The sequence below is a fragment of the Volvox carteri genome (genome assembly GCF_000143455.1).
Source record: "Volvox carteri f. nagariensis unplaced genomic scaffold VOLCAscaffold_9, whole genome shotgun sequence".
Classification (NCBI taxonomy): Eukaryota; Viridiplantae; Chlorophyta; class Chlorophyceae; order Chlamydomonadales; family Volvocaceae; genus Volvox; species Volvox carteri.
The window spans coordinates 1,547,838-1,557,599 of NW_003307552.1; the positions used below are offsets into that span (position 1 = coordinate 1,547,838).

A 9,762-nucleotide genomic window follows, 5' to 3' on the forward strand; every position below is an offset into this window, starting at 1 on the left:
CACAACGCTCTCTCGAGAGAGAATCAAAATGAGAAGACCAACAATAAGACAGAACACGTCCCCGCTGCAAATGCAAAGGACAGGGCGACTGCACGTCCTCAATAGCGAGTGCAATGACCTGCAATGCACTCAGCAATCGGAGATGATCTTCGAGAGATGCACTTTGGCTCAGCTCCGTCCCCTTACCATCCCCCCCTCGTCTACACAACTTCAACCTTAACTCTTACCCGATATTCCTATCTCATACGCCGACCGCACACCACAGCAACGACACTCGCACATAATCCGCACACAACCCAACACTCCGCATACATCGAAGAAGCCCTACCAACCCGAGCGTTTACCAACCCGCCACGGCATTTCACGTACTCACAGTAACGGGACACTGCGCTCCGCCGCAGTCGCCTCTCTCATCTACAGCTCAACACGACCTCACAACGCACCTTACGCTTGTACCTATCACACGACGGGCCCGCAGTTGCTTTCATCTGTATGTCCATCTGCCCGCAATGCGTCGATCCCAGATTGGCGCTTGCCGCCGCGGGTAGGCAGCTGTCAGGGCTGTTACGACTTCACGACAGCTTCTCGGCAATCGGGGTGTTGGCCAGCGGGGTCTTCTGGACCAGCGGCACGCTGACGTCGAAGGAGACTGCCTTGGGAATACCGTTGAGACCCTCATTCTGGGAGGTGGGGAGGGAGAGAGAGACACACAACGGTATTAGTCAAACACAGCAACGCGCCGGATCCCTCCCGGGTCCCGCTGCTGCAGACACCATTTCCTAGTGTGAGTGTCGGTCATTTTCCCAACAGTATCGAGCGTGGTGTAGACTAAAAACACAGATAAGGTCAACTGGAAACAAGGTAAAGCGAGATTTCAAAAATCAAAATCCGTCCCAACCTAGAATATATCGACTTGGCACGATGCTCTTCCACCACACGCGATCACAACGATACACGACACATCCGGGTGCACGGTTAGTTTATCCTTGCTCGTCCTTTTGCATCGCATTTGTGTGAGGGGCTCCTTAACGAGCGCCATACAAACCTGTACCGAGACAGGTTGTTTGATCTCTGCTGCGATGTGCGATGATTTCATCCTCGCACTTCCACACCCCTTATGTCTTCTCACCTTCAGGATGCGCACTCGCTGCTCGAGGTTCAACAGCAAGTTCTCGAACGTGTGCTCGAAGCCCTTGAGGTTGTGCTGGTAGACGTGGGTGGCGGTGTTGATGGCCCAATCAGTCTGGCCGAGGCCCCGGGGGTTTGGGGAGGAGAGGACACGCAACACACACACAAAAACACACAAACTCAAGTGGGACAGGCTGGCTGGCTGATTCTCCCCACACCGGCTGGCTGCCAGGACCACAACTCAATTCAGCTTAAGAGGGCCGGGTCACGTCACGTCAGGTCAGGTCATGGGGCTGTACCTCTGGGTTATCGCGTGAAGGGCACTTCGGGGTACTGATCCGCGCCTGGTGCCCACCCTACCCACCACACGCCAGTACACGTCCCGACTTCCCAAACAGCCCATCACCAATTCCGGGAGGGAACACATATGCGAGTGGGGCAGGTCCTTAGATCTTCGTGTCACCCAGACCCCACCCCCACTACCACCCACCCCCACTACCACCCCCACACACACCGTGGAGTCCAGCGTGGCGAATATCTTGTTTGTGGTATCCTGTACAAATGTGACGATAGGTGTAGCAACGTTGAAGAAGCTGCGCTCCAGGTCATCCAGGTTGTCCTGCGCGTCACAGCAACAGCAACAGCAAGGAGGCGGTCCTGCGCTGAGTTTCGGCCCCCCCCCCGGTCGCCCCGCCCTCCTCGATGGTGGTCGTCCTTACATCTCAGGGCGAGCCACCCACACAGAGTAACACCCCTATCGTCAACAGCAACACAGCAGCAGCAGCAGCAGGCGTAGCACCAATAAACGCGGCGAGAGCCCGAGTTCAAACCTTTAAATTTGTGAAACTTGTCCTATCTCAAGGCATCACTTCTTTCACGGCGGCGCCCCAAAGCGCCGGAGAGCCCAAACAGAACGAAACAGAAATGATTGGCAAAAGATTCGTGTGGCACATTTGCGGCAGCGCAACTTGTGCGACTGACGACCCCCTCCCTCTGTGGTTGCAGCGCGATTGAGGGCCTGTGTTGTCGGGGTATCCGTGCTCTGGCATGTATTGCCCACAGGGCCCCCCGCAACAAATCCGCCGCTGAAACCCACGCACCTTGAAATTGGCAGGGGCTACCGAGCGCACCACCAGCCAGGGGGTCGAGGCCAGCCTAGCGCACACCAGAAAATGAGCGGGAAAGGGAGCAGACGCACGACACCATTACAACGGTGCAATTGCACACAGACGGCATCTTTGATGCGAAATCATCGAAATGACACGACGCTGAAACGTGCTCCCCTGAAATCCTTTTCATCAGGGTAGAGGACATGCCTGCCTAGAGAAATATCAGCCAGGCGGGTGGATGACCCGTGGGTCAGTTTCCAAACCGCGCGCTGCTCAGCACACCGTCAGCCGCAGGCGGTGGCGCCGAAAGGTTCCACAGCAGTGCGATACACGCGATTACACATTAGCCATCTCCTATGCATTATCAAGGCTGCGGTAAGCGCGTGCGACAATATCCCCCCGCTTCGGCTTGTTCGCGTGCGAAGCTTGGGTGACGGCTGCTTTCGTTATTCCCGCTGTCAATGCGCGTCAACCCACACCCATTGTTTTACTTCGCTGGTCATTTCGACAACAACGTAACAGCCCCGACAGACAATATCCCGGCAGAAGGCGTTTCAGACCTGCTTCCCGTCGATCGCGCCTGCTGGCAGCTCCCGCAGCACCCCCGTCTATCTTCTTACCAGGCGAGGAAGCTCGTGTAAGTGGCCAACAGACGCCAAGGCCAGGAGAAGCGCTTCAGCGGCGGGTAGGCGCGGTCGTAGATGGGGCGAGTAGTCGGCGTCACGGCCATTGGACTGAGTGGATAAGGATGTTGCGAAGTCGCGAAACGGCAAGGCTGAACTCAGGCTCCGACTGTTGAGCAGCGCTCTGAACGTCCAGACGGTGCTCAAGGCTGTGGTGGTGGTCAAAGGTAACGCTCAAGCGGCGGTAGCAGTCGTTGCCCACAGGGCAGCGGAGAAATCCCTTCCGAGGGCAAAATCACCAGCAATGAAAATGCACCGAGATGCAATGCGCGATGATTATTGGAAAACGATGGCAGTGGTGGATTTGGTGAAGACCCGTATTTTTTAAATTCTTTGCGAGAGGACAAGCGGTGTACGGCATCCTGGCCCTCATGCGGCGTGGTGTGAGACAGCTGATGAGTTTTGACTTTGGACGGCCTCCTGGGCCCCCGAGGGCCCTCCGACAGAGGTAAACACTATCTGCTGATGTCTAAGTCTAAGGACTCTAAATTTTAAACAGACATGAAGACGTTTGATGTGTTTGCCCGCGATTTTGGCATGACAATCCCAAGGCTACGCGCCGTCTAGCTAGAAGGCAACGCCAGCTGGCTGCGCCCAGCAGCAGCAGAAGTTGCGTGCGCAACAGGAAGGGTTCGCATCATTTCCTTTTTTTGTGCTTGGATTGAAGAAATTGTTGGAGGCAAGAAAGCAGACCTTCCTGCAGCCGCTTTTTGAAGCGCCAGAAGCAGCCAGCAAAGAACTGTTGTATACGCGCATTTTTTAACTCAGCCGCCTGGCGCCTCTTAGCAGATCTTTCATTTACTATTGAAGACTTTAGCAATAATCGTTCCGGGCTCGTTTTTTGGTTGTCTTCGCTCCTTTCGATCCTCGCTGAGGCCGCTCCGTGTCAATTACGCCGTACTGTACCTGGCCCTGCTACGAAGCTTAGCTCGCATCACCTCGCGCTGCTCTGCCGACCCTGCGCCGCCGCCGCGTATGCTTCCCACCGCGCCCGCCTTCATGTTGCCCACCGCCCATTTTCACCATCATCACCACCACTTCCAGCCGCTGGGCAGCACGAAGCCCTCTGATCCTCAATGGCAAGCTCATCCGCACGTCCACTCGCACGTTCGTAGCGCCGGACGCGGTGTCGACCTAGGCCCCGCGGACAGCTTCCCATCGGAGCTGCAGCCGGCGCCCGCCGATGATGACAGCGCCAACGCCTACGGCGGCGCCGCCGCTGATTCAATTCCTTCCGGTCCGTACGACATCAGCCCCGCTGGTGCCGCTTTCCGCGGCACCGCCGGCAGCCGAATGAAGCAGCGTTTAGGAAGCGCCATTGAGCCCAGTCCCGGTACGGCAGCTCCGATGACCATCGGCAGTGGCATGTACGGCGGCGGCGGTGGCGGTGGCAGCCGGGCCGGCGGCGGCGGCAGTATCTACTCGTATACCGGCGCTACCGGAGCCGGGGTCAGTGGCGGCGCGGCGCGCCACCCGAAGCTACGCAACCTACAATGGCTTTGGTCCGTCATCGTGTGGTATTGGAGCACTGTGGCATGGGTCGTGACGTTGCCTTGGCGGGTGAGAGGGAGCTCCTGGTTTTCCTAGGGTTTTACCAGGTGTAGCAGCCGGCACACAGTACGGTGCTATAAATACGCGCAGAGCGCGACCGCCAGCAACTCGAGAGACCTTTTCAGCGGTCAGCTGCTACACCAGGTCAGTGGACCCATGGGTCATGTGACACATGGGCTGCATGTGGACCCTCCGATAAAACCGACCCGCTGGCCTAAGTACGGCAGTGACTTGTCCGACGGCAGCATGGAGAGTAGTCTCTTTCACCCCAGCGGGACCATCGCATCCCCCGAGCCGCACCCACACAGGCGCCTACCCATTACCACCCACTACCACCCACCTGGCCACAACCATCCGCCGCACGAGCCCCGTCAAGTACACGTGACTGCGGCCCCACACACGACGAACCCCCTGCCTCCCCCCTCTCACGCAGCTACCTGCCCGTCCGCGCGTTTGCAGGTGATCACGTGGCTAAGTCCGGGCGCTCTGAGGCCCGCTGAGCAGTGGTTGGAGCAAACGGTGGAGTGGTGGACGGGACCGCCCCGCCGGCTGGCGGCCAACCTATTGTACGGCGTTATCGCCTGGTGTGACGGCCAAGTAAGTGCTTCCTATATCCCGGGTTCTCTCCGGTCGGAGGGGGGGGGGAGAGGGGCGAGGCGGCACCTGGCGTTTACAACGGAGGACTTCCAACAAAAAATCAACCACCGAACATATAGTGACCTTTGAATGAAATTCTGGGTCACGAAAAATAAAAATAAAAAGTTGTTCGGAGCGGTTAATCTAGGAGCTTTTTCTTTGGAGTCGTACGTGTACCGTACGGACGGACGAACACCAAAGCGTGATGATACACATGGTATCTCCTGCCTGCCGCGTTCCCACAAGTTTTACTTTCCTACCTTCCTTCCGTGCTTTCCGTGCTTCCGTACAGATTTCCTACCTCCGGCGCACCGTGCTGATAACCCACAAGACCAACTTGCACCACTTCTGGGTGGCCTACGAGGCTTATCTTAGGCTCATACAGCATAAGGCCCACCTCATTGAGCAGCACGGCTTTGACGGCCTGTGGATGGCACTCAACATCAAGACCGTTTAAAACTTTTGAATTTGTGGGAACGGGGGTTTGAGTGGGAACGGAGGCTTGGCGACCCGAAGTGTGGGATGGAAGTGTGCGTTCCTGATGGGATTTCATCACTTAAGGTCGTATTTACGGTATTTCGACAAATGGCGGTTTCAAAGCGGGAACGAAGGTTGGAAGGAGAACGAGAAAATGAGGAGGTGATGGTGGGGACGCTCAGGAGGTTTGAGTGAGAGCCCATCCCGCCTGCCCTGCCCAGTCCTGTTCCGTTCAGCCCGCCTGTCGACCTGTTTTGCGGATACGAGTGGGATTTGGGGACCGTGCAGGTTGACGTTGGGAACACCCAAGTGAAAGGGCCCAAATTCTTGGCCATGTTTTAAGCTTTCCACAGGCCGTTATTCGGCGGTAATAAGTTTGAGGATCTTGTACCGCCAAGAGATTCGTTAGGGATCTTACGTTGTCGCGTTATACGACTGCAGCATCGACAAAGCATGTGCGTACGGCAGATAGGCGGTAAAATGAACGTGACGCTAAAATGTCGTGGCAGCGCTTGGATACGTGAGCACGTATCCCGTGGATACGGGAGGAGAGGAGACCATCCAGCAGGACCTCTCCCAGCAGAATCGTGCAGGACGACAAGGTAACGATTTTTAGGCTTTGCCAAACTTCTCACAACTACGTCACCTGCTCGGCACACTCGTATTGCCCGAAGTCTCTGGATGCGCGAGCTCTGTACGGCAATGTGCAGCTGGGCTCTTCATAAGGGGACGGGAAGGCAAAGTGCTGTCTAAGCATACACGACTTCACGACTGCTGGACGCCTTAGGATGAAAAAGTTGCTCGTGGGACATCCTCGGCATTTCCTTGCAAGCGGCGGCTCAGTCCACTAAGAGACACACGCGCTCTTCGAGGACACCGGGCGCCAGTCCTCGTAATGTGACACCAGGTGCAGTTCTGGGTTAAGAGAAGGGGGTTCATTGGAGTACATGTGGCCACACGCAACCCCACCAGCGGCAGAGCGGTGGTGGTGGTGGTGGTGGTGGTGTTAGTGAGTGGTGACCCGGCCCCACGCCAACTCCAGTTTTGCGTCGCACGCCGCCCCTGCCGCCTCCTAGAAACAACAAGGCAGTCCGGCATTTTACCTAAGCCACGCCGGCTGCCGGAGTACGAGGCAAGCAGCGGAAACGAACCCCCTTCCCAAGCCCATGTAGCATGGCAATGTGCAATCGGACGAATGGACGCCCCACCTGCACCTGGATGGCGCAGAGCAAATTGGTACCCGTGGAATAATATGTACAAATTATAGCAGTTAGACGAGCACTGAAACATGAGGGAAAACCACAATTAAAATGAGTAACGTACGTTTCCAAGACACGGCACGTCCAGGCAGCCGTCAAAATGTGACGACGCGGGGGAACACGTTTCGGACGGCCGGCCGCACACGCGCCCAAACACACGCACGTTCAGGACCACCGCGGCCCCGTTACTTCAAACACATGCATATACACACACATAAGAGCGATATTCGCCTACCGTTCACAGAACACACACACGCACACACGCGCCTCCCCGGGAAAGGGTGCACGGACCGGCTCTCGGCTGCTTAGGAGGGGTCTGTTGAGGCTGGATAGCAGTGTCAGGCCCTGTCAAATACATGCACGCACACGCATAAACACACGCGTGTATATACACACAAAAAAATGCGCCCTCCATACGCAAATGTTACGCGCACGCACACATACCAGCCGACCCAGCATAAGAGGTGGCGTACGGTGGGCTGCACATCCCCGGTTCTTCTTGTGGGTCCGTGTCCACCGACTGCACCGACAGCACGCGCTGGGCTGCACACGCACATCCGGGGCGGCGAGTGTGGAAGAACCCCCCTTTTTCCCTCCCCCCATACGACCCACTCGTCCCCATATGGATACGGGAATACATGAATTGTACTGGAGCTGAACTAACTAGGGGCCGTATGCCGTTCTTTGGAAGGCTCGCTCGTGTCACGTGATCGGGACGGGAGGGTCCTGGGGGAAAGAACCTAAGGGCACTGACCTGCCCTAACACGTGTGGTGGGCGCAACACGTGTGGATGCTTTTGGCTGAGTATCAGCCAATGTGTTCAGTAAGTGGCGTAAAGCTGTCCCGTGTTCGATGGTCTACATAACCGATTACACACGCGGGAAGCAGGTTTGCGGATGTTCGGTGACGACGACGCACACAAAAAATGACACACACACCGATAGAGGCTATTCGTTATTCCTTGTCTATCTGATACTGCCTAGCGACTTTATGCATGCAAAATTCACAAGGGTCACAAGGAGGTCGTCTTTTGTTCCATTCGCGTGATTACCCAGGTTATTAAGCTTGGAGCTGAACCTGCGGCTACGGCGGCCAGATGGAGAGACCCTGCCCACCCCGCGGTGTCAGCGCGCCTGCCAGCGCAAGCGAGTACTGGCGTAAGTACGTGGCTTACCGCACACCCGTTGATATCGCCGTGTTGATAGCGCCGTAAGCTTCAACGTGTAAGTGGTTCTTCTAGGAATAGGCAATGGATTGCTTACAAGAACGCAGACGGTGGACCGCATACGAAATATCCTGTACAGGGCAATGGAGTTTTACGCGTTTGAGTTAGGGCAGGCGACACGGCAGCGTGTCGCTCGGAGCCCGCGCCATGGTGGAACAAGGAATGTGCACAGAAGCACGCTATCGTGCATGCTAAGGTTACAGCGGCACACGGTAGCGGCTGAGCATCAGAGGCTCGGGGAAGCTACGCATACCTACGCAAGGGTATAATAGGGCACTAAAGCAGTCTTAGGACAGGAGGGGCGGGAGGGGCGGCAGTGGCGGGAGTAACTGCCGCGTGGACCCCAGGGTGGTGCCTGGGCCCAGTGTCCCACCAAGGATGCTGAGGTCTCGGCAGCGTACGGCAGCATAGCGGGCTCATACCGTACGCTGCCGTACGATTGCCGTACGGCTGTCGGAAGGGGGGGGGACCCCCCTAGCCCCCCCTCCCCTCGCACCCTAGCACCGTAGCGCCCCGGCGCCCATCCAGCACCCTGGCGCCCCAACGCGAGCAGCACCCATCCCCTGCCCTGGCCACCCGGCGCGCAAATGCGCTCGGTGCCATCCACCGCCCTGGCACGGCGGCGCCCAAACGCCCATCCACTGCCCTGGTACACCAGCACCCCAGCGCCCCAGCGCCCCAGCGCGCCAGCGCCCCAGCGCCCCAGCGCCCCAGGGCCCATCCAGAAAGCAGAACTCAAGCCCCCAAACTGACCAGACGCACTGGACTGTCCGCAGTCATCCGCGATGGCTGAGGATCCGCTGCCCAAAAATACGGGAGCGAGTACGGGGAGCCGTACGCGAGGAAAACAGGCTCCAACTCTGGCAATCACGATGTCCCAACTGAATTCGTTAGTGATGTTGATGGCGCATTGGAAAGATGTGCCAGCCCTTAAATATTAACAAGCAGATAATCGAATGCAGAATCGATAATTTCCTGCTAGAAAGTATGCACAGACGGAGTGTACAGGAACAGCGGCAGGCTGCTTTCGCAGCACTCGAAGCTGCGGCCGATGAAGCAGCAGCACACGGGCTTCCAGTGCAGGCTGTACTTGCTCCACAGCAGCACACACAGGTAGAAGCATGTACAGAACAGGAGCTAGCCAGCAGCTTGATAAAAGTCTGGCAAGCGGATCCCGGTATAAAACAGCTGTACGAAGGAATGGCGCTAAAGGAAATCATCCAGCGGCTGCCTTCTGCATGGCAGTGAAGGCGCTGCAGCTCACAAGCTTTCACGACAACGCCCGTTTTTCGATCGCTGCCTGAGGCGAGCAAAGTTGCTGGAGCAAGACGCGGAGGAGGAGGTACGGCAGCTGCTTCAAAACGGCCTTCACTCGGAAGTTCGCAGACAACTCATAGACAGCTGGCCAGGCAATGGGACAACAGAGGCAGCACGGTGGGCCCCTGTAGCAAGGTGCTTAACGCAGCTGAAGGCGGGCGGGATAGCAGCCGATCCGGCTGCAATGATTCATGCACTGGTCATATCGGCGGAGTACTACGGACAGTATTTCACGGAGCTGACAGGTAGGAATGGCAGGGTCCGGAGGAATCGACAGAAGTTATGCAAAGGGATGCTAACACTGTATGTGCTGAACCGCAGAAAAGGCGGCGGATGGAAACCATGCTGCGCAAAGCGCATCAGCAGCCAATGCCACG

The 9,762-nt window shown here is 57.1% G+C and overlaps 2 protein-coding genes across 2 annotated transcripts; one reads left to right on the top strand and one right to left on the bottom strand.

Moving 5' to 3' along the window:
- Nucleotides 1-572: 572 nt before the first annotated feature.
- Nucleotides 573-2,967, bottom strand: VOLCADRAFT_88631 (uncharacterized protein; the record flags this gene model as incomplete). Its single annotated transcript, XM_002948320.1, has 5 exons — nucleotides 573-680; nucleotides 1,130-1,243; nucleotides 1,619-1,747; nucleotides 2,229-2,283; nucleotides 2,858-2,967. The coding sequence occupies 5 exons, from the start codon at nucleotides 2,965-2,967 to the stop codon at nucleotides 573-575; spliced, it is 516 nt and encodes a 171-aa protein (XP_002948366.1).
- A 952-nt stretch (nucleotides 2,968-3,919) lies between these two features.
- VOLCADRAFT_88632 (uncharacterized protein) lies at nucleotides 3,920-5,564 on the top strand (the record flags this gene model as incomplete). The annotated part of the gene is made up of 3 exons (XM_002948169.1): nucleotides 3,920-4,480; nucleotides 4,931-5,068; nucleotides 5,400-5,564. 3 exons carry the CDS (start codon nucleotides 3,920-3,922, stop codon nucleotides 5,562-5,564), a joined length of 864 nt encoding a protein of 287 aa, XP_002948215.1.
- Nucleotides 5,565-9,762: the final 4,198 nt, after the last annotated feature.